This window comes from Arachis hypogaea, chromosome 9 (assembly GCF_003086295.3).
Source record: "Arachis hypogaea cultivar Tifrunner chromosome 9, arahy.Tifrunner.gnm2.J5K5, whole genome shotgun sequence".
Lineage (NCBI taxonomy): Eukaryota > Viridiplantae > Streptophyta > Magnoliopsida > Fabales > Fabaceae > Arachis > Arachis hypogaea.
This window is the reverse complement of record NC_092044.1, coordinates 105,456,197-105,478,680: the sequence shown is the minus strand read 5'-3', so window position 1 is coordinate 105,478,680 and position 22,484 is coordinate 105,456,197. Positions and strand designations below refer to the sequence as shown.

Genomic DNA, 22,484 nt, shown 5'->3' with positions numbered 1-22,484 from the left:
TTTTGTTTACAGTTACATTCAATTTTTTCTTCGTTAAGATTGGAAATACAAGACAAATGATTGTGATTTTCTTTTCTATTATTTGAAAACCGCAGGGATATTTGAAAATTATAGTGCTCCAGCACCAGCACCAGCAAGTTTTCCAACCGTTTTATAGAAGGGAAATTTGATTTTGAGAACCAATTCCAACATGGTTACTAAATAGCAAAAAATTCTGTGTTTAGAGGGTTATATTTTGAACTGAGTTTAGCACTGAAATGTGATTATATATACACACACGTAAGTTTAGGAATACTTCAGAATTGTTTCACTAATATTAAAAAGTTAGATTGATTCCTGATTTTATTCCAATTTGATTTTATTGCGGTTTAAAGCTGTAAGTACTTAGGTTTTTTTATATATTTGTAACAAATCTTTTATGAATTTACTCTAGACAACTAGAATTTTTGTCAAAAAATTATGTGTTTGAAAAATGTATAATTTGATTAATGTGGATCCTCTCCAATGAAAAAAAAATTAAATAGTGTTAATTGTGATCTTTCATCTTTTATTGTTCTCTCTCATATTTATTTTTAATCTCATTTATAAAGTTAATGGTAAGAGATCACACTTTATTTTTTTAAGTGTTAAAAAAAATTAGGGAGGATCCATTTCCCTTTAAAATAAAAAAATGAGGATACTCCTACTGGCTTCTAGCCTTCTACAACATTAATTTAATGCATAGTTAAGTGATTGTAAATAAATAAATGCAGAAAATTGAGAAAGCTAAAGCGAATTGCTTCTTGGCAAAGAGGATTTTGAATTGGTTTGTTTCATTTTGTTAGTGTACATTAGCTAATTGAATATAGGTGAAAAATTGCTTTATATGCTTTATATTTTATTTTTTTTATTTTCATATCTATTATCTATTATTAATTTTACAACTAAAATATATTACGTATCATTTTTTATTGTAATTGAAATAAAATATTTCTTCCTAAAATTAAAGATTTCTACCCCTTTTTTTTATCTCTCTCATTTCTTCAACCACTCTATCTCTTTTATATATCATTATTAATGACTAATTACGAATTTAATAATCAAAATGTATAACATGACATTCTTTAATTATATTAAAATTAAAATTAAAATATACCTATATTATGTATCATATATTATTATCTAATTTAATAATCAAATATGTCACATGACACTCTCTTATTAAAATTGAGAGAAAATATTTTCCTCTAAAATTAATGAACTCTATTCCTAAATTCTCTCATCTACGGATCTACCTCTCTCCATTTTTCTATTTCTCTCTACCATTTCCACTCTATATATAATTTATATTTTATATTAGTAATTTGACAAATTAAAATATGTCATCCGATATTTTTTTATTATAATTAAAATAATTTTTTTTCTTTCAAAATTAACAAACTCTCATTCTCATTCTTCATCTTTATCTTTCTCTCTCTTTTCTCTCATTCTCTATTTTTTCTACCTTTCTGTTCTACAGAAAATAAAATTAACAAAATAAATAAAAAATATTATTTTATATATATATTTTGTTTTTTATTTAGTTTTAAATTTTACCACTTATGTTTCTAATTTATATTTTTATTTCTCTTCTTTCAAATATTTATTACATATAATTTGGAGATAATACTAATGTTATAATTAAAAGTTAGAATTAAGATTCAATTGTTTCAAAAAAAAATATTTTTGATTTAATTTTATAACTATCAATATAATTTTTTTATGCTAATATCTAATTATATTTTTATATACATAGAGAAAAAAATATTTTTAAATAACAAATATAAAAATTAATTAGTTCTATTTGTACAACAGACTTAACACCTAATTAAATATAAAAGTATATACATTAAATTATTTTAAATTTTAGATAACAAATGTTAAAATTAATTATTAATAAAAATTAGACTTTTTCATATAAAAATAATAACTAAAAATTTTATTATTTAATTTTTTGTCTACAGAAATTTTGTCTTCTTAACCAAAATCTTTTGTCAATCTATAACTTTTTTTTGTAAAAATAATTTAATTTTATAAATATTTTATGACATGTATAATCTATACCATTAGAATAAGATGGATCACAATTTTAAAAAATTTATATTCCTATAATAACAAAAATACTAGCTTGTTAATTATATTTAGCGTTTAATCAAGCTGTTTATCTTTATTTCTATTTATTCAGTACACACAAAAAAATAACAAAAAAGGAAATTGAATCGGTTGGTTTAATATAATAAAAATATGTAAAAAAAAAAAAAAAGAACAAGGCAACAATCATGGTGGTTCATCACAAACAACGGATAGACAATAATGAGGATATTCTTACAACTACTATATTATTGTTTAGTCTATTTAGTTTATATTATTATTATTATTATTATTATTATTATTATTATTATTATTATTATTATTATTATTATTATTGTTAATTTGTTATTATTATTATTGTTGTTGAAATAAACAATTTTTAACTTAAATAAAATTCTAAGTGTCTTTTTTACCGTAATTTTTGTTTTTAAAATATCAAAAAACAATTACAAAAGATAAAAAATAATAAACCCTCATATTAGTTTGATTGAAAAAGAGAAAAAAAAAAAGAAACAAGTCAGCAAATCAAAGAATGATGATGGTGTGGAGCAACGAAAATGGTGGCGGAAAACATATTTTAGTGGTCAGCGAAAAGTGTGATATCTAATTTGTTGTTGTTTTTTTTATATTATTTTTAGTCTTACTCATAAAATTAATAGTAAGAGATCATATTTTATTCTCTCAATTATTAAAAAAATTGAGAAAATTTATTTTTGTTGGTGAACAAGTTTTGAAACATCATTATTTTCAAAATGGAAAGTATGGGAAGCCAATGTAATATTTGTATAATGCGTATAATAGAGGTTTAGAAAGTATTAGAGATATAACTATTAGTGTTACCTTTTTTCATCAGTGTAAATCTCTGGGATGAGTAGTATCATAACATGGTATTAAAACTTTAAATCTGAAAGGTCAAGAGTTTGATTCTTAGTGAATCTAAAATCAGCTTAAACTTTTGGATAGCTATTCTAAATATTATAGGTGATGTTCATTTTGTAACTCATATAAGTCATTGGCTCTCTAGCAAGACTCTTTTCAAAAATCTATCCGATTTGATAAATTTAAAGAGATGCAACCAACTATTTTTATAAGAGTTGTTTGAGAGAAATATCATTGTCAAAATAGAAAAAAAAGTTTTATTTTAGAGAATCACCATTATTGGTACTGTGTCACAAAGATTTCACCGATCAATTTTTTTTTTTGCACAATTAGAATAAATAGGTTATTATCAAAACATATTTATTTTATTCTTGTAGCATGTACAATTATGTATAATAAGTTATATGAAAATTTAGGTGGTGTTTGGTATGAAGAAAGGTTTTCTGTATTTATTTTTGTTGAGCCTAGTTTGATTTTGGGTTAATGATGACAAACATTCATTTGGGTTGAAAGCCCAATATTGTGTAATGTGTGTGCTAAGTGATGCAGGCACACTTGTAGGATTGCTTCAGCCAAAATTAGTGTGGCTTCAGCAACTAAAGGCATTATAGTTTCAACACTTCAGCCCACTACTTGCCATTTGAGAAACAAATCAGTATATGAGCCAGGAGAGAGAGCACCGGACAAAAAGAGAAGAAAGAAAAGGACATCTGTCAACATCAAGGATAGCTGGGGCTATAGCAAAGCAACAAGACACAAGGACAACTCCACCTCTCCAAGGACAAACAGTACACTAGGACAACCACTAACCCAAGGATATCAGCTGAGTAATACTAGGATCGTGGTTGAGTAAAACACCAACGAACAAAGAGCACAAAGCAGCAGAAGTAAGAAAATGGATCAGAATGCAAAAGAAGAGCATACCAAGAAAGAAAGCAAGAAAAAGGACCACAGAGGTAGTAGACGAGCTCCTCCAGCAGTAGGGGTAGTGGAGCATGATGAAGAAGGACAGCTTGCTAGTTGTGCCAGCTCCAATGGACAGCAAGAAAAAGCAAAAGGATGAAGCTACAATGAAGCCAAGTTGAAGATATATAACAAGCTTCACTCCACCATTTCAAGTCAAGAAAGAGAGAATACACACTTAGAGCACCATCTCTAACACAGAGCTGGAATCTCTTTCTTCTACTCAAGCTTAATTCTGATCTTTGTGTTATGGCTGTCTTGCATTATTTTCTGTTTTGAGAAAAGGGAATTATGTGAGGTTCAAAAGCCAAGAGAGAAAAGGTAAGAGTGATGCAAAATAGCCACTAACTTCTGATGTATTTTGGATTTATGAACTAGGATTAACAGAGTCTGAAACTTTAAGTTTTAAGCCAACTTGATTCAACCCCCCTTCTCAAGTTCAACTAGAACCATCAATTGGTATCCAGAGCAAGGTCTCAAGGAGGCAAGCTTCACAGCTTGGAGCAAAGATCCATGGCCAACAACATGAGTCCCAATATTGTGGTGTTCACTCTCACTGAAGGGCAGTCTAATAATAGACCTCCCTACTTCAATGGCAGCAACTATTCTTACTGGAAAGAAAGAATGAGAATCTTCGTGCAGTCAATCGACTACAGCATCTGGAAGATCATTCTCGACGGTTCAGACGTCCCCACTAAACAGAATGCTGATGGAGAAGTTGTGGCAAAGGAAGATAGTGAATGGATAGATGAAGAAAAGAAGAAGTTTGAACTCTATGCCAAAGCAATCAACCTGATGCATTGCGCAATCAGTTTCGAATAGTTTAGAAAGGTGTCAAGGTGCAAAACGGCTAAACAAATATGGGACAAGCTCAGACTCACTCATGAAGGCACTAAGCAAGTGAGGGAAACCAGAATTGACATGCTGATGAAGGAATATGAAATGTTAAGTATGAAGGAGGATGAGAGTATCGATCAAATGTTCGAAATGTTCTCCATAATCATCAACAATCTGGACGCAATGGGAAGGAACTACTCTAAAGAAACTCTAGTGAGAAAGATCCTGAGAAGTCTTACTAAGAAATGGGAAGTAAAAAGCACAGCCATCTCTGAAAATGAATGATTTGATTAAAATCACCTATGATGAGCTGAGAGGCAAGCTGCTGGCTTATGAAACCACTCACATGTCTCAAAATAAAGATGACAAAAAGAAAAGTATAGCACTAAAATCAAGGATGGCAGCCCAAGGAGAAGAATCTGATGACAGTTTCTCAGATGAAGAAATGGTGCTCTTTGCAAGAAAAATGAGAAGACTACTAAGATACAAAAGCAAAGGCAAAGGAAGCTCTTCATCCAAAGACGTCAAGAAAGATCAAGCCAAGTTCACATGCCATCACTACAAGGAACCTGGTCACTTCAAGTCAGATTGCCCTCAACTTAAGAAAGGCAAAAAATCTCAACTTAAGAAAGGCAAAAAATCCAAGAAAGACAAAAAGAAGGTAATGATGGCAACATGGGAGGACTTGGAGAACGACACCAGCTCAGAGAGCTCAGATCAAGAAGCTTAACTATGTCTGATGGCAGATCATAATGATGAAGATGAGGTAGATCTCTCTGACTTATCTATTGATGAACTGCACTATATTATCAAAGACATTTCTGTGAATTCTAAGAAACTCTTGGATAAGTATGCAAAATGTAAGAAAGAAAATGAGGCATTGAGGACAGAAAATGATCTTCTTTTGAAAAAGGTTATGGCAAATGAAACTGGTAATGAAAAATTTTTAAAAGAAGAAAACACTGCCTTGCGAGCTGAATTAGAAAAATTCAAACTCAAGCATGAAGTTACTGCTTCCACTTATTTGATTTCTGAAAACAAAAAGCTGAATGAACAAATAAAAAATTTGAATGAAGACTTAGCAAAGTTTGTTCAAGGTTCTCAAAATCTGAACAAACTGCTTGCTAGTCAAAGGTTTGGGTCTGAAAAATCTGGACTTGGATTCAAAGAGGAAAATATGGCTGTTTTCAAACAAAACTTTAAAAAATCTGAAGCCTCCTCTTCCAAGCTTTTCAAACCAAAAGGATTCAGCAAACCTCAAAAATCAGTGAGTAAGAATCAGTGCTACAAGTGCAACAGAAATGGTCATGATCCTCCTCAATGTTTCATCTTTCTTAGGTCTTTTGGTAATGATAGTAAATTATATAAAGTTGTTCATGATTTTAATGCTCTTGGGCAACCAAGAAGATTTCACATCAAAAGATCCAAATGGATTTGGATACCTAAGGTTAGTTGAAGAACATGTAGGTTTGCCTTACATCCAAGAAGAAAAAGGACATGTGGTATCATGATAGTGGATGTTCAAGGCATATGACCGGAAGGGATACTTTCTTCATTAAACTCAACAAGTATGATGGAGGATTTGTCACTTTTGGAGATAATGGTAAAGGTAAAATAATTGCCATTGGTAAGGTTGGCAAAGATTTTTCAACTTGCATAGATAGTGTCTTTTTAGTTGATGGGTTAAAGCATAATCTATTGAGCATAAGTCAATTGTGTGACCTTGGATATGTTGTACCCTTTAGAAAATTTGATTGTAGAGTCATAAATGAGAAAACAGAGGCTGTTTTATTTGTTGCCAAAAGAAGTGACAATGTTTATGGTATCACTCTAGATGATCTAAAAGTTCAAAATGTAACTTGTTTCTCTTCAATGGAAACTGAAAAATGGATGTGGCATAAGAGGTTAGGACATGCTATCATGTTCCAAATCTCTAAGCTTGTAAAGAGATGCTTAGTTAGAGGTCTTCCTAATATAAAATTTGATAAGGACATCATTTGTGATGCTTGTCAAATGGGTAAACAAATTAAAACCTCTTTCAAACCCAAGAAAGATGTCTCTACTAAGAAACCATTAGAGTTGTTATATCTTGATCTGTTTGGACCAACTAGGACTCAAAGTCTTAGAGGAAAGAGTTATGGCATGATAATTGTGGATAACTATACTAGATTTGGCTGTGTGTTCTTTCTTGCTCATAAACATGAAGCTTTCTCTGTTTTTGAAAAATTCAGCAAAAAAGGTTCAAAATAAAAAAGGTTTAAAAATTGTTTCAATTAGAAATGACCATGGTAAATAATTTGAAAATCAACAATTTGAATCTTTTTGTGATGAACTAGGCATATCACATAACTTCTCTTGTCTTAAAACACTTCAACAAAATGGTGTTGTGAAAAAGAGAAATAGAAGTTTCAAGAAATGGCTAGAACTATGTTATGTGAATATGAAATTTCTAAGTTCTTATGGGTTGAAGTTGTGAATACAGCTTGCTATGTTTTAAATAGAACCATCATTAGGAAGTTTTTCAAGAAAACCCCATATGAACTTTGGGAAGGGCATCCTCCCAATCTTAGCTATTTTTATGTGTTTTGATGCAAGTGTTTCATTCTGAATATCAAAGAACATTTAGGAAAATTTGATCCTAGAACACATGAAGGCATTTTTTTGGGTTATTCCACAAATAGCAAGGCTTATAGGGTTTATAATAAGAACTCCAAAACGGTTGAGGAGACCATGCATGTCACTTTCTGTGAATCTAACAATGTTCCCAGTGTTTGCATTAATGATAGTCCAGGTTTTGAAGCTGAATTACCAAAGAACTCTAAACCAGTTCCACAAAATCCAAGTTCTCATGAAGTTGCACCTAGTAGCTGTGAAAATTCCAATTCTGCAGGAGATAATTTGGAATAATCTCCTGTCGCTGCTAAAAACACTGATGCAGAGGCCATTGTTGATCAAGAGGAACCTGAATCCTCAAACCAGTCAAGAAGACCAAGAGAATGGAGGTTTCTGAAAAACTATCCTGAAGAATTCATAATTGAAAATCCCTCCACTGGTAGGACCACTCATTCATCTTTGAAAAGAGCCAAATCCAACAACATTTCTCTTTTATCAAAGATTGAACCTCAAAATATCCAAGAAGCTCTTGCTGATCCATCTTGGGTGGTAGCTATGAAGGAGGAATTACAGCAGTTTGAGAAAAATCAAGTCTGGTCATTAGTGCCTCACCCAAATGGAAAGAAAGTCACTGGCACTAAATGGATTTTCAGAAACAAACTGGGTGAAGATGGATCCATAGTCCGAAACAAAGCTAGATTGGTTACTCAAGGATATGATCAAGAGGAAGGGATTAATTTCGATGAATCCTTTGCTCCTGTAGCTCGAATAAAAGCCATTAGATTGTTTCTAGCATATGCTGCTCACTGTGGTTTCAAGCTATTTCAAATGGATGTAAAGTGTGCTTTCCTCAATGGCATAATAGATAGAGAGGTTTATGTGGCTCAACCACTTGGGTTTGAAAACAAAACTTTTCCTAACCACGTTTTCAAACTAGCTAAAGCCTTATATGGTTTAAGACAAACTCCTAGAGCTTGGTATGAGAGGCTTAGCTCATTTTTATTGAAAAACAACTTTCAAAGAGGAGCCACTGACACCACTTTATTTATTAGGAACTATCATGATCATTTTATTCTTGTGCAAGTTTATGTTGATGATATTATATTTGGTTCGACTAATGAGGATTTGTGTGTAGATTTTGCTAAGCTTATGACCAATGAATTTGATATGAGCATGATGGGAGAGCTCAATTTCTTTCTAGGCTTGCAAATCAAGCAAACTGCAGAAGGCATATTCATACATCAAGAAAAATATGCAAAGGAACTTGTCAAGAAGTTTGGGCTGGACTGTGCTAATCCAAATGGGAACCCCCATGCATCCTAATATCAAGCTTGATAAGGATGAACATGGTAGAGATGTTGATGAGACACACTATAGGGGGATGATTGGATCCTTGATGTATCTAACCTCTTCAAGGCCTGATATTATCCAAAGTGTTGGAGTTTGCTCAAGTTTCAATCAAAGCCTAAGGAGTCCCATCTCTCGGCTGTCAAGAGGATCATCCGATATGTACTTGGTACCACTGATTATGACTTATGGTTTCCTAAGACTGATTCATTTTAATTAGTGGGTTTCTGTGATGCAGATTTTGCTGGGGACAGGATTGATAGAAGAAGCACAAGTGGCATGTGCTGCTTCCTTAGGAAATCTCTCAATATTTGGTCTAGCAAGAAGTAAGCTACAGTGGCGCTTTCAACAGCCGAAGCTGAGTATATTGCAGCCCCCTCTTGCTGTTCTCAATTATTATAGCTGAAAACTCAACTAGTTGACTATAAATTGAATGCCTCTAATATTCCATTATTTTGTGACAACATGAGTGCTATTAATATTTCCAAAAATCCTGTTTTGCACTCAAGAACAAAGCACATTGAAGTTCGATTTCATTCTATAAGAGAACATGTGCAAAATAGAAATCTAGATATTGTTAACTCTGAGGGTCAGCTAGCAGATATTTTCACCAAACCATTGATAGAGGAGAGGTTTTGCAAGTTATGAACTGAACTGGGCATTCTTGCTTCATCTTTGTTTTCTTAATGACTCTGCTAATGAAAATTTTTTGTGTTTTGTCTCATAAATCGCCGTGAGATTTTTCTTTGGCAGATGATGAGTAACCTCTATAAGCTATTGAATTCAAATCTGAATGATGGACTTCAAGTGCTGAAGCAGTCTCTGGACCTATGGGCTTTTCTTTATTGAGACCATTGTGCCCTTTTCAGTTTTTGCTTTCTCAATGTTTTAACAACTGCATTTCACCTTAATTGGGCCCCCTCCATTTTTTCATCATCTAATGGGTTTCGAATTTTTTGGTTGCTCCATTTTCATTAGGTTTTTAAAGTATTTGGTTTCTCTCTCCCAGTATCAACGTACGAAGGTTACAACTGTAACTTTCAATGTTTTTCAAAACCACTTTAAAGTTTTTATTTTTACTTGTTTTCAAGACGCAACCTTTGCACTCCTCCACACCTATATTAACTTCCCACTACATGCATCATTTCACACTACACACTTTATTCTTTCATCTTCTGTAAACCAGTGCTCTATAAATATGGCACGAAAGAAACAAGCTGCCCGCAAAGGATCCCATAGTGGCACCCACTGTTCTGATCACACACACTCATCTCCCTCACAATCACCTCCTCATTCTTCACCTCCATCATCACAAAACCCTTCTTCTGATATGGCCCGTACTAAGACCACTGCTCGCCGCCCTGGCGTTGCTCCTTGCCCTTCTCATCCTCCTCCGCCAAACACATTTCAGCCCAGTTCATCCAAACCCAGTTCTTTCAGAGTAAAGAGGCATCTTCACGAAGACGAAGAGCATCCCCCCACTCAGACTCGCCATACTCGCGGTACTGTTATTGACTTTCATCTTCGTCCTGTTGCTGAACCTAGACTTTCCAATCCTATTGCTTACAAGTTCTTTTATGTTGATTTTTTTGATGAGTCATATGATCGTCGTCGTTATCAATCTCTCATGAACTACCTGTTTTTCTGCAAAGATGTCTACAAGCGTACTCTCTGTCCCTCTAAGCTTGTCAATCTAGACAAACTTCGTAGGAAAGGTCTGAACTTTACCCCATTGTTTGCATGTCAAGGTATGACACCCATACTGTCCATCAAAGAGAAAATTTACTCTGACATGGTAAAACAGTTCTATAGCAACATGACCTACAAAAGAATGGAGAATTGCTTCTTTTGTAAAAGGCAAGGTGATCATTCTTGACAAATATCACCTAGGCAAAGCCTTAGATTACCAGGACCGAGGCCCTGATGTCTACACCTCTGGTAAGTGGGACGAAACGCTCAATGTCTCTTACTTTGATGCCCTAAGCACTATCTGCATCAATATCCTTCTCCTTGAAGGTAACACTCCTACTCATAAGTCTCCTGGCCCAGTCTGTGCCCAGTTGCATCGGATTGTAAATCACATCATCCTACCTCAGAGCGGCTCTTTTCAACGTGTCTCATTTTGTGACACACTGGTTTTGTATGCACTGCTTTCAAAAATCTCCATTTCTTTTGCTTACTTGCTTGTGAGATATATGTATGCTTGTGTCAGTACAAAAAATGCTTTACCCTATGACATGCTTCTTACAAAAATTTTTCAATATTACAATGTTGATTTTAGGGCTGAAATTGCAAAAGATTGTAACTCATATATCAAAGGGGGTGGTGCAGTAAAGAAAACAACTTCCAGGCGTCACCGAACTGATGACAGCACTGATGTTCCCTCTGTTGATGAGGATCCTCTTATTCCCCCATCCACCTCCACTACAGTCAGGACCATGACACACATTATGAAGCATGTGCTTGAAGAATTCCTCAATCTGACAGACCTTCTTCTCTATCATGGTGCTGAGCGCAAAAGGATCCAAGTCTTAGAGGAAAATGCTCTCAAAAAGACTAAGGGAAGGATTCGGATTCTGAGAGACTTTGTGGAGGATATCGAGGTTAGGATCACAACTTCTGACAATGAGGGGGAGGACGATGGAACCTCTGATGAATCCAACTCTGATGCCTAGCTCATTTTATCTCATCTGTGATTATGACCTAGTTTACTTTTGAACTTGCTTATTTTCTGGATGACTGTAAAGACCTTAACTACTCTGCTACTTAAACTATATGCACCAGCCACTAACAAATTTTGTGCAGGTTTTTTTTTTCTTTCCTCCCTTGATGACAAAAGGGGGAGAAAAGAAAGGGAATGTTAGCTTTGGTTTAGGGGTTAATAGTGATAGTTAAGAACAATGATGCTCTGTGGTGCTATATTAACTTATTTTGTCCAGTAATGTGTATCATGCCTAGTGTTAATTGCTCTGTGTTATTATTACTGTGATATATTGCTTGGAAATTTTGGTCTTGGCTGTTTTTAAGATTTGTTCAGGTAAAAATGTAAGCCATGATCAAGGGGGAGTAATGCTAGCATTAAGGGGATCAACTCACAATCCAAAGCTCATTAAAGGGAAGTGTTCTTAACTCTTTCAAATTAGTTTTTAATTTCTCTATTTTATCATGTTTGTCATCAAGGGGGAGATTGTTGAGCCTAGTTTGATTTTAGGTTAATGATGACAAATATTCATTTGGGTTGAAAGCCCAATATTGTGTAATGTGTGTGCTAAGTGGTGCAGGCCCACTTGTAGGATTGCTTCAGCCAAAATTAGTGTGGCTTCAGCAACTTAAGGCATTATAGTTTCAACACTTCAGCCCACTACTTGCCATTTGAGAAACAAATCAGTATATGAGCCAAGAGAGAGAGCACCGAACAAAAAAAGAAGAAAGAAAAGGACATCTGTCAACATCAAGGACAGTTGGGGCTCTAACAAAGCAACAAGACACAAGGATAACTCCACCTCTCCAAAGACAAACAGTACACTAGGACAACCACTAACTCAAGGACATCAGCTGAGCAATACTAGGATCGTGGTTGAGTAAAACACCAACGAACAAAGAGCACAGAGCAGCAGAAGTAAGGAAATGGAGCAGAATGCAAAAGAAGAGCATGCCAAGGAAGAAAGCAATGAAAAGAACCACAGAGGTAGTGGACGAACTCTTCCAGCAGCAGGGATAGTGGAGCATGATGAAGAAGGACAGCTTGCTAGTTGTGCCAGCTCCAATGGGCAGCAAGGAAAAGCAAAAGGATGAAGCTACAATGAAGCCAAGTTGAAGATATATAAAAAGCTTCACTCCACCATTTCAAGTCAAGAAAGAGAGAACACACACTCAGAGTACCATCTCTAACACAGAGCTGGAATATCTTTCTTTTACTCAAGCTTAATTCTGATCTTTGTGTTATGGCTGTCTTGCGTTATTTTCTATTTTGAGAAAAGACAATTATGTGAGGTTCAAAATCCAAGAGAGAAAAGACAAGAATGATGCAAAATAGCCACTAATTTCTGATGTATTTTAGGTTTATGAACTAGAATTAGTTTCCCTTACTAAGTTGGGTTAGCACTTGGGGAAATTGAATCTGGTTGATTCCCCTTCCTAGTTGGGTCAGCACTATGGGAAGCTAAGTTTTTGGTGATGAAAGCTTAGGTGGTAGATACTAGTTGAATTAGGAAAAAATTCAATAGTATTGGTGTATGTAATCTATGAATGATTAGTGAAAATTCCACCATGGTTTGTGGTGGAGACTGGATGTAGGATTCATGGCACAAAGAATCCGAACCAGGATACATGCTGGTCTTCATTTTTTCTTCTCTGCTCTTTTATGTTCTGCGTCTGAGATAATTTAAAATAATCTCCTACAACTCGAAGTAACAGATTAACAGAGTCTGAAACTTTAAGTTTTAAGCCAACTGGATTCAACCCCCTTCTCAAGTTCAACTAGAACTATCAATTTTCAATTTTTATTTTTTGAAAAAAATTGTTGTTTTCAAATTTTCAAAATTTTAAAAATATTTGTTTTGATCATTGTTTCTAATTAAAAAATGAAAACACTGAAAACATGTTTGCTTTGATTATTTTTAATATATTAAAAATCTTTAAAATAATGTTATATAAACAAATAGTCATGCATAATGTCATTGCATAAATTCATTCTTCTTAAAATGCATAGTCATGCATAAATTTATTTCATTCTTCTTAAACTTTATGTAATTCCTAACACAAATATAAATACAATTAACATGTTATAGTATAGCATGCATAAATTCATTTTTCTTAAACTTCATGTAGTTCTTTACTTTTTGACAAGTATAAATACAAAGAATAAATAAACTTTATAAAATAAAATAAATTAATATATAAAATAACAATATTTTAACTTAATTAAACATATTTTTGAGATATTTATTTTATTAGATGCAATATCTCATGTAATTCTTATTTGAACTAGCAAAATGTAGTCGAATTATACTTTTTCTATAGCCAAATCATAATTTATTTCTTTCCAAATTACTATCTTAAATGTTAAACATTGCAAAAATTTATCAGTCTTAACTGATTAAATGAAACAAAATAATGTATCTAAATTTAAAACAGTGAAAATAAGTAAGTATCTTCTTAGTGCCACTTCCGTCATCACTTTGAGGTTGAGACAACCTATATAAGGTAGAAGAAAAATGAGCTAAAAAATTCTAATTTGAATATGATGAAAACAGAGACATTTGTTGGTTCCAAAATTAGCTTAAAGAAGGGCTCCAGAGTCCACACAAATAAACCATAATTTTTTGCCTAAAAAAAATCATATTTACACTCAAATGCTTTTTAAGAAAAGGAAATAAGCACCAGTTAAACATTTGGAATGAAAATGTACCTTTTCTCATCATGGGTAGGCTCGCTTTTGTCATTATTCTCTTTATGAAATTTAAGGTTTTTAAACTTATTTTTTTCCTTAGATAAATTAGATGGCTTGTCATTCTCCTTCTCAAAAAGACTCAATTTGTTATGAGTACAGTTCTGGTGGTTCCATTTTCCTTCTCATGAATCTCAACTTATCTAGCCAAGACAATTTCATTTTCTTCTTATTGAAAATACAAAAACAATAGAATCAATGGATACAAATTTCAATTACAGCTTGTGATTTCTTTCACATATGTTTCAATTTTGTTTATCTATACACTTGCTTGTATGAATAAAAATGAAAATTTATTAGAAAATATAAACAGAGCTCGGGCTCTTGAGTTTCTTTAATGTTTTTTCTTCTTTGAGATAACATTGCATCTACTTCAGGTTCAGTATAAATTTTATCATCAAGTTGGCCACTGCCATCCTCCTCCGAATCAGTTTCATATCCTCTGACCTCCTCATCTTAAGCCCCCGTTAATTGCAAGAAGCTTTGCAAGCTCTATGGATTGATTCCCATTAGGTGCAGATATCCATATATCAGCCATATCAATTAGCATCCTCCGAGGGGTCAAGCTAGACAATATTTACTAGGAAGCCAATATTTTTTTTTAGCTTTTTATTTTAAAGTAACTCTATATATAATTTTAATTAAAAATAACAACTAAAACTTAAAATTTATTTTTTATAAGATAACTGAACATATTATATATTAAAATAATTAAACACAAATATCTCAAAACTAATTTCAAATATTGTAAATATAAGTTGTTACATGTTTTTAGAATCTTCAAATACTATTCAATTTTTTTTAGACGTTTTCTGCAAAATTATTAAAAAAATGTATTATACTTCAACCTTCATATAAATAATTTAAATCACAACCATAACTTATGCAATAAAAAAATTAGTAACAATATTATTAGAACTAAAATAAATTAAAATTTACAACTTACATAGACAATTGAGCTCGACGTTTTTTTCTTGATTCAAAGTCATCTATTATTGAATCTGTACTGAAAGTAGCTGCAATTTCTTTCTCAATGTAAATGACTAAATTATCTGTAAGAAATTCGTCTGCCATTTTACTCCGAAGTCTTGTTTTAACAATTTTCATTGCCGAGAAAGCTCTTTCTATTGTTGCTGTAGATACTAGAAGAGTCAAGACATTGCGAATCAGTCTATCAACTAAATGATAAGTTTTTGATTTTCCTGTTTCCTTCAATCTTTGACATAACTTAGAAAGTGTCCCAATTTCTTTTAGATGATTCGATATATCAAATGCATAATGTTGCAATTGAGCATTCAAGAGAATCATTTCATGATCAGAAAAATCTGAAGGATAAAAATTTTCAGCTAACTTGCATATATTCTGAATATTAAACAACTTAAAATTGTCTTTAGGGTCCAAAGCAGTACTTAAAGTCAAAAGCTCCATAGTTTTCTCATTGAATCTACTATTTAACTCTTGAATTTGAGAGTCAATTGTTGCCAAAAACACATCAACTCGATAATAATGCTCGATTGTTATCTTTGATTGACGAGATCGATCTCTTCCAACCGTATATTGTGTACTCATATCAGGGATGTCAATTTCATGTTTCTCACAAAACTTCTTAACAATCTCAAGTAAATTGCACCAATCATTATCCCTCAACTTTTGAAGAAGTAATTTTGATGCGGAAACAACATGTATTGCATTCAAAATATCTTGAGATTTTTGTTGTAATACTTGGCACAAAATATTAGTAATTCCCATAATTTCCTTCATCAAATGTAACGAAAAAACAAATTCAAACGAGGATAGCACTTTGTTGACACCATAAGCCTTACCTCTTTGAACAAAAGTTGTACCATCATCAATAATGTTATTAAGAACGGTTTGAGTAGCTGCAAATATTCTTATCAAGCTACAAACAGAATGAAAGTGAGAACTCCATCTTGTATCTCTAGCTCTTTGTAAAGTGCCCATTTGATTTGCACCTTGACCTGTTTTTAGCTCATCATTGGCAACCAATTTTGTATTTTCAATTTCTTGAGCTTCTTGTAGTTGATCATGTCGTTTGCAAGATGCACCAACAATATTGACAATAGCAGTCAATTGTGTGAAAAACTCATGAATTTGAAGTACTTCCCTTGAAGCAGCCACTAGTGCTAACTGCAATCTATGAGCAAAACAATGGACATAATATACTTGTCGGCAATCATTGAGAAATAAAGCTTGTAAACCATTCCATTCCCCTCTCATATTGCTAGCACCATCATACCCCTGACCTCGAATATTTTCAATTTGGAGATTATAAATAGAAAGCACAGACACCAACTCTTTTTTCAAAGTCAAGGCACTAGTATCACTAACATGTACAAGATCAAAGAAGCGTTCACGAACAAAACCATCCACATCAACAAATCTCAAAACAATAGCCATTTGCTCTTTTTTTAGATTCATCACGAGCTTCATCAATGATAATACAAAATTTAGCATCTCTAATATCCTTTCTAATTGAGTTTCTTACCATTGTAGCAAGAACATGTAGAATTTCTTTCTGAACATCACTTGAAGTATATTTAGCAAATCTAGGAGAATTTTTCAAAACAAGATTCTGAACACTACTATTGTAAGAACCCAAAAACTTTAACAATTTAATAAAGTTACCTCGATTATCTGAACTCGATCTTTCATCATGGCCTCTATAAGCGCAACCTTGAAAAGTCAACCATCTAATACAATCAATAGATGCTCCAAGTCTACATTGATTATTCTTAATTTCCTCTGATGTTTGTCGTTTCATAATTGTATCAACATGTTGTGATTGCTTCATCAAATCATCACATGATTTCGTTGCCCTATGATGAAATGAATTGGTGCCTTTGCCAATGTGATTCAAAAGAGGACAATCTTTTCCACTATTTGCCTTCTTTCAATTCCTGAAGCCGTTTTCAATGAAAGCATTTGAACCTGTATTGATTGAAGATTCCATAGCAAATAGGTAGCATGGTAAACAATATATAGCATCATCTTCAATAGAATACTCTAACCATGAAGGATATAATTCAAACCAAGAAGCTTGAAAACAACGACGATGACTTGTATCGCTTGAGAATGGATACTTATCAAGTATTGGTTGATTTGGTCCAGCTTTAAGATAAGCTCGACGAATTTCATCTCTTTTACTTGGATAAAACTTCCAAATCATTGGTCGAATTCCTGGATCTCTTACCAAATGACATACTTCCATTTGTTCAGAATTAAGTCGTGGGCGCTTTGACTTTGAACTATCTTGTTGAGGAGTTAAAGTGTTCATGTTTGATGCCTCAAATATTGAAGAGTTGGTGTTGATGTAACAACATTAGAAACATTTTCACTCTTCTGGCTAGTCTTTTTGAAAAAAGTATCTATTGTTTTCATCTTGCTCATGATTCAACTAAATTCCTACAATTAAGAATTTACATAGATAATAAGATAAACATTATACAACTTAACTAAACTCAATTTATTTTATTTTTTGCAAATCAATAATATCACTGTCACAAACAATTAATAATGAGAAAAAAATTAAAAACAATACAAGGATAACATTATAATTACATGATTCAAAAACCTAAATTATTATTACAATATTATAAACTAGATAAATAAATAAATAAATAAATTATTCATAAAATAAATAACTTACAAAAGAAAGAAGAATGAAAGATAATAATGAAAGACCAAAGATTATTTGCTATTTTCTAAGTTGCAACGATAATGAAATATGGAATGATGTTTTGTTTTCTAATTGAAAGAAGAGGGAAGAATGGAAAAAGTGATTTGTTGACTTTTTGTTATTGTCTTTCAAGATTCTTCACTTTTAATATGGATTGGGACTTTTTTTAACTAAATATATGACCCACTATTCATAACCCAAATAACACACTACTTTCTAAACTATTTTTTGAATAAAATTATATACAACATATATTTTTCAAAAGGAAAGAGACCTATTTTTTTTAGGGGGCACTCTTTAATTTTTTATTATTCTTGTAAATAAATTTTTTTTTTGGGAGCCACTGCTTCCCCTACAATCTAAGAAGTTTCGCCCCTGCATGCTCCCTGTTCTTTTCGCATTATCATGTACTTAAGGAACAACAAATATTATAAAGCAACAACAAAATACAAAGACAAAATTTAAAAAATTAGGAAAAAATCAAGAAATCCTTATCGTTCAAAACACTAGTAGAATCAAAAGGTGGTAAAACAAAACCATCATCTGCATTTAAAAAAAAATAAATAAATCATAAATCAATAGGAGTATATGTTCAACATTGCAAATGTTCATTTTTCTTTCACTCGTTGATATAGTATGTCAATAAAAGTTTTTGTATTTTTATTGGATCATTTTTGTTGTTATCTTTAGTTTTAGATTTTCTCTCATTTTATGCTAATAAATATCAACAACTATTAAATATGAGAATGTTACAACTTACATGTAACTATTAGCAATAGAAGTGGAAGTAAAACAAAACTTAGTCTCTTAAAAAAAATCAGCACAATGTTGAAAGAAACTAGGAGAAACTAAAATCTCCCAAAATATCATTTAGAAATTAGAAGCACATAAAAAAAAATAGAATGTTTCATCTTTTTCAAAAAAAAATACCAAAAATATTTTGGCAAGAGACAGCACTAAGAACAACAACTACCAATTGAAGAAGAGTTGAGAGGACGGAGAGGATGCAGGCTGCACAGAAAAAGAATAAAGAGAGATAAATTTAAAGAAAATACGTTATTTTTATTTTTAGCTACCATGAGATGCTAAAAAAGACACTCTATAATTATATATGTGCCATAACGCTTTCAAAATTTTCAAATAAAAATTGTGTAAACAAAATCAATGTATCCTTATTTTCATCTTATTTATTTTAAAAACATTCCCATAAAAACAATTTTCATTAAAATCAAACTAATATGCTTTCATCTCTATTTTTTATTTTAAGTGAAAATAAAAATTGAAAACGCTCAAACCGAGCACATCCTTACATTTTTATTTATGTTACAACAAAAAAATTGTGGATTAATTGCTATTATATTGTCAATGTAAAAAAATCTAACGTGCTTTGCTTTAAAAATGTCTTTGCTAGAAGAAAAAAAATTTTCACTAAGATAACCTCCATAAAATTTACTTAGGATTTGGACAAATATTTTGAAATTACTCTTAGCTATTTTAGAATAATTTGTTCAATTTTTAATGGTGTCCTGGATAAGATTTGCGATAGACTAACAAGCTGAAAAAGAAATTTGCTTAACTGGACAGATAAATTTTATTTGGTCAATTTTGTTGTAGCTGCTATTTTTATGTATCAGATGTAGGTTTCTATTTTTTTCAAAGGAATTATCATTAATTTGGAGTTTATGAGAAATTTTCTTTAAAAATAACAAATTGATAGAAGAAGATTAAATCTTATTAGCTAGAAAGTGCTGGTTATTCTAAAAAAATATAGAAATTTGGGAATTAGAGATCTTTATTGCGAATATTGTTCTTTTTAAAAGGTTAGTTCAAACTTTTTTTTCATCAACTAAATAAATTATGAGTCCAATAATTGAATACGAAATACTGATCATCTTGAGATGACTATTTTAATTGTCTTAAGAACATAAATTTTTATTTTTAGAAGAATCTAACATTTTTTATTCAAATATCTAAATAAATGATATATGATTAGTTGTGGCATACTGGCATTTGAAGATTTTTTATTTTCCTCTATCTTAGAATCTGAAAGCTTTTGATAATTTTTTACTAAAAATTTTGGTTTCCCAGACTTTTGGTTTTTAACAAACGGAAAGCTGAATAGTTAATTAGTGATAAGATGAGCACTTCTTTACTTGTACGTTGGGTTGTTATGATAAATAACTATTTGCTATTTAGAAATGCTATTTTGTAATCTATCAAATTAAAGCGACCGAATGATTGAAAACGTGATTTTGATACAAATGTGCAGTATGACCAGCTTACATGTAAGATGTAGGAATGAACTATACTAATATCCTTGACATTTCATAATTTCAATTTTCATATACAATTTCGCTATATATAGGAAAATAAATATTTAATACATGTATATTAAAAATCAACTATAGTATCAAAATACATATTTAAAATTTAATTAGTCTAATATAGAAGATTTAATTATTCTACTATATTAGATTTAATTATTCTAAAAACTAATTATTTTGTTTAAAAAATATATAAAACAATACATATAAATACCAACTATACAACGTCTAAACTGAAAATTAATTATCCGTATAAGATACATATAAAAATATATATATTAAACAAATATATAACAATTGATTTTGTGATTGATTTTTGGTCTGAATAAATAGCCAAAATGAAAATAAATGATTGGATGACAATTTTTATGTTGATAAACATTTTTGTGTTCCATATTTGGATTTGGGCTCATATTAAAGTTTTATTATTGTTCTCATCCGTGTGTTTTGGTCCCCAACTTTGTATAAAAATTAGTCTCACAAAAAAAAAAAAAAAGAAACATTAAGACTAGTGGATTTTGAATATAACAATAACAAAAGGTAACGTTAATCCAAATTTAAAGTCATTTTGGAATTTGGCCGGCTTTGTATTACTTGAATTTGGCAATATTATGAACAATTAAAACTATTTATAATCTCTAACACTACCGTTACCTCCTCAAATGGAAGCCAAAAAGGTGCCAACATTAACAAATCAACAATAACAAAAACAAAAACAAAGTCTCAAGAAAAAATGGCTGCACCATTTCTTCTTCCTCAAATTCACATTGCTAATGCTTCATGTTCCATTTTGGTGCTTCTTGCACTCTTTGTCACAACATCCATGAGTTCTGATATATTCCTTGATTGGAATGTTTCCTTTGATTTCAATGTTAAGCCAGTTTCCACTGATCAACCGGTATTAATAAAAGATTTTAGCATTTCATTTCTTCATTATTTATATTTATGTTTGTGATTTTGTGTTAGTAGATATGCATGCATTCACATGGCGATCCTAATCATTAATCTCATTGCTGATTTTGTCAGGTTATAACGATCAATGACATGTTCCCTGGACCTCTTATAAATGCTTCAACAAATGATATTGTTCATGTCAATGTTTTCAATTATTTGGATGAACCCTTGCTCTTTACATGGTATATATTTCATTGCACTCTTTCTTTCTGTTTTCAAATACAGTAATAGGTCTAAATGTTCTGTTACTAGACAAAATTTCTCCAATTTTATGGGAATAAAAAAAACTCTAAAATACTTGAAAGGTATGAGAGACCAGCCTCGACGTGTGTGAAGTAAAGTATCAGAGTATAGAGAGAGTACTAAGAAGAGAAAGTAATGATGAATTATTAGAAGTAGTGAATCATTACAATGATGTGAAGTGAGAGTAGTTATTTATACTTCAACAACAACATATAAAGTTTACAACATTTGAGTTTACTTAACATGTTTAGTGTGCTTAGGTTCTGGACTTTAGTAGATGATGAACTATTCCAAGCACAATAAAAAAAATATTTTGAGAATTAGATACTAATTTTAATAAAAAATAATAAATGAAAGAAATAATTGATTGAGTTTTTCTTTGTCATTTAGAACATTAAATAAAAAAATATGAAATAATTTTTCACAAGATACCACGAGTTACAAGAATTGTTGACGGATCATTCATATATCTTTATTTTCTCCCTACCATTCCTCTTACCAATTAAATCGAGGGAAAGAAATTAATCTTTAAGAATTTTCTCTAACTTTTATCTATTTTTATATCTTTACCGACTTCTATTTTAAAAATTTTATAGAGCCAAAAAAGAATAAAAAGAATTACAACCCAAAAGACTCTTTGCTTCCAATTATGAATTGGATTGAAGATATGTCTGTATCTAGTTAGTATTAGATACATGCATTGGAAACCAAAAATTTTGTGAACTTCTCTAGTCCCAAAGTCAAGCGAAATTTGATGTATAAATATTAAATAAGGAAGCAACAAAAGATAGCAACAAAAATTTTGTAAATTTCTCTAAAATACTTGAAAGGTATCAGAAACCAGCGTCAAGGTGTGTGAAGTAAAGTATCACAGTATAGTATAGAGAGAACTATAGAGAGAATATAAGAGAGTACTAAGAAGAGAAAGTAATGATGAATTATTAGAAGTAGTGAATCATTATAATAATGTGAAGTGAGAGTAGTTATTTATACTTCAGCAACATATAAAGGCCAGTTTAACACATTCTAACTACTTTGTTAGCTCTTAACAACTCTTAACAACTCCTAA

At 31.5% G+C, this 22,484-nt stretch overlaps 1 protein-coding gene across 1 annotated transcript; it reads right to left on the bottom strand.

The window, feature by feature from the left end:
* Positions 1-15,139: 15,139 nt before the first annotated feature.
* Positions 15,140-16,615, bottom strand: LOC112709428 (uncharacterized). Its single transcript, XM_025761313.1, has one exon. The coding sequence runs from the start codon at positions 16,613-16,615 to the stop codon at positions 15,140-15,142; it is 1,476 nt and encodes a 491-aa protein (XP_025617098.1).
* Between the last annotated feature and the right edge of the window lie 5,869 nt (positions 16,616-22,484).